The 1,197-nt window shown below is 19.4% G+C and overlaps 1 protein-coding gene across 1 annotated transcript; it reads left to right on the plus strand.

Annotated features, from left to right (window-relative positions):
• Positions 1 to 10: 10 nt before the first annotated feature.
• PRSY57_0014300B (palmitoyltransferase, putative) lies at positions 11 to 1,131 on the plus strand (the record flags this gene model as incomplete). Its single annotated transcript, XM_020114221.1, has 5 exons — positions 11 to 82; positions 188 to 247; positions 437 to 497; positions 628 to 673; positions 941 to 1,131. Coding segments are annotated over 5 exons (430 nt in total), but the record flags the coding sequence as incomplete, so codon positions are not given.
• Between the last annotated feature and the right edge of the window lie 66 nt (positions 1,132 to 1,197).

The raw sequence follows: 1,197 nt of genomic DNA on the forward strand, positions 1-1,197 counted from the left end.
ACTTATACAGTTCATATATTGCTCCTTTTACTCATATGGTCTTTTTATAAAACATACAAAGTAAACCCAGGAAATATTCCTGGTAATTTATAAATAAAATTAAATTTATGTTAATTTAGAGCAACATCATAAAAGTCTTGTATTTGTAATATGCACATATTTATTATATTTTCATTTTACGTAAAAGATAACTATGAATGGAAAGTTGAACCAAATATTGGAAGAATAAAGGAAAGAGAAAAAACAGGTTATAATAAAAAAAATATAAATACATAAATGAATATATGTAGATATATATACATATATATATATATATTAGCCCATTCTTCCAAATTCACAATTACTTTTAATTATATACATATATTTTTATTTATTCATTTACATTTTTATAACTTTTTTTTTTTTTCTCTTTTTTTTTTTTACCTGACCATGTCAGGTGAACTTCGTTATTGTATTCATGAGAAAAAATATAAACCCGATAGATCACATTATTGCCGGTTAAACAAATTAATATACATACATATAAATTTATATTATATATTTATGTTAATCAGATTGATTATATATGTAAAGAATAAATAAAAGATAATATATATATATATATATATATATATATTTTTTCTTAAGGGCAATTGAAAAGAATGTCTTAAAAATGGACCATTATTGTCCATGGGTAATCATAAAAACAATAAATTGAATAAATACCTAAATGATGATATATATTTAAAAGATATGAATCTTAATATTTATGAATATGTATATTTTGTACTATTCTTAATTATTATCTTTAAAAATGGAATACTGTACTTGTTTAACATATGTATATATGATAAGATGGTTCATATAAATTATATACATATATATATATATATATATATAATATTAATTTTTTTTTTTTTTTATTTCATAACACATCCTTTTGTAATCATTTCAAATGTAGGTAGCTAATTGTGTTGGATTTTATAATTATAAATTTTTTTTGTTAAGTTTATTTTATGCGAATATATGTTGCTTATATGTTAATATAAACTGTTATACGTCTTTCCCAAATTTTTATTCAAACCCAAATATACTATTCAATGAGGTGTTTTATTTATTCTTGGAAATTGTCTTGGCATCTGTCATTTTAATGTAGCAAAAAATGAAACAAAATGACATATTATATATATATATATATATATTAAATAAAAATATTCT

The sequence above is a fragment of the Plasmodium reichenowi genome (assembly GCF_001601855.1).
Source record: "Plasmodium reichenowi strain SY57 chromosome Unknown, whole genome shotgun sequence".
NCBI classification, from domain to species: Eukaryota; Apicomplexa; class Aconoidasida; order Haemosporida; family Plasmodiidae; genus Plasmodium; species Plasmodium reichenowi.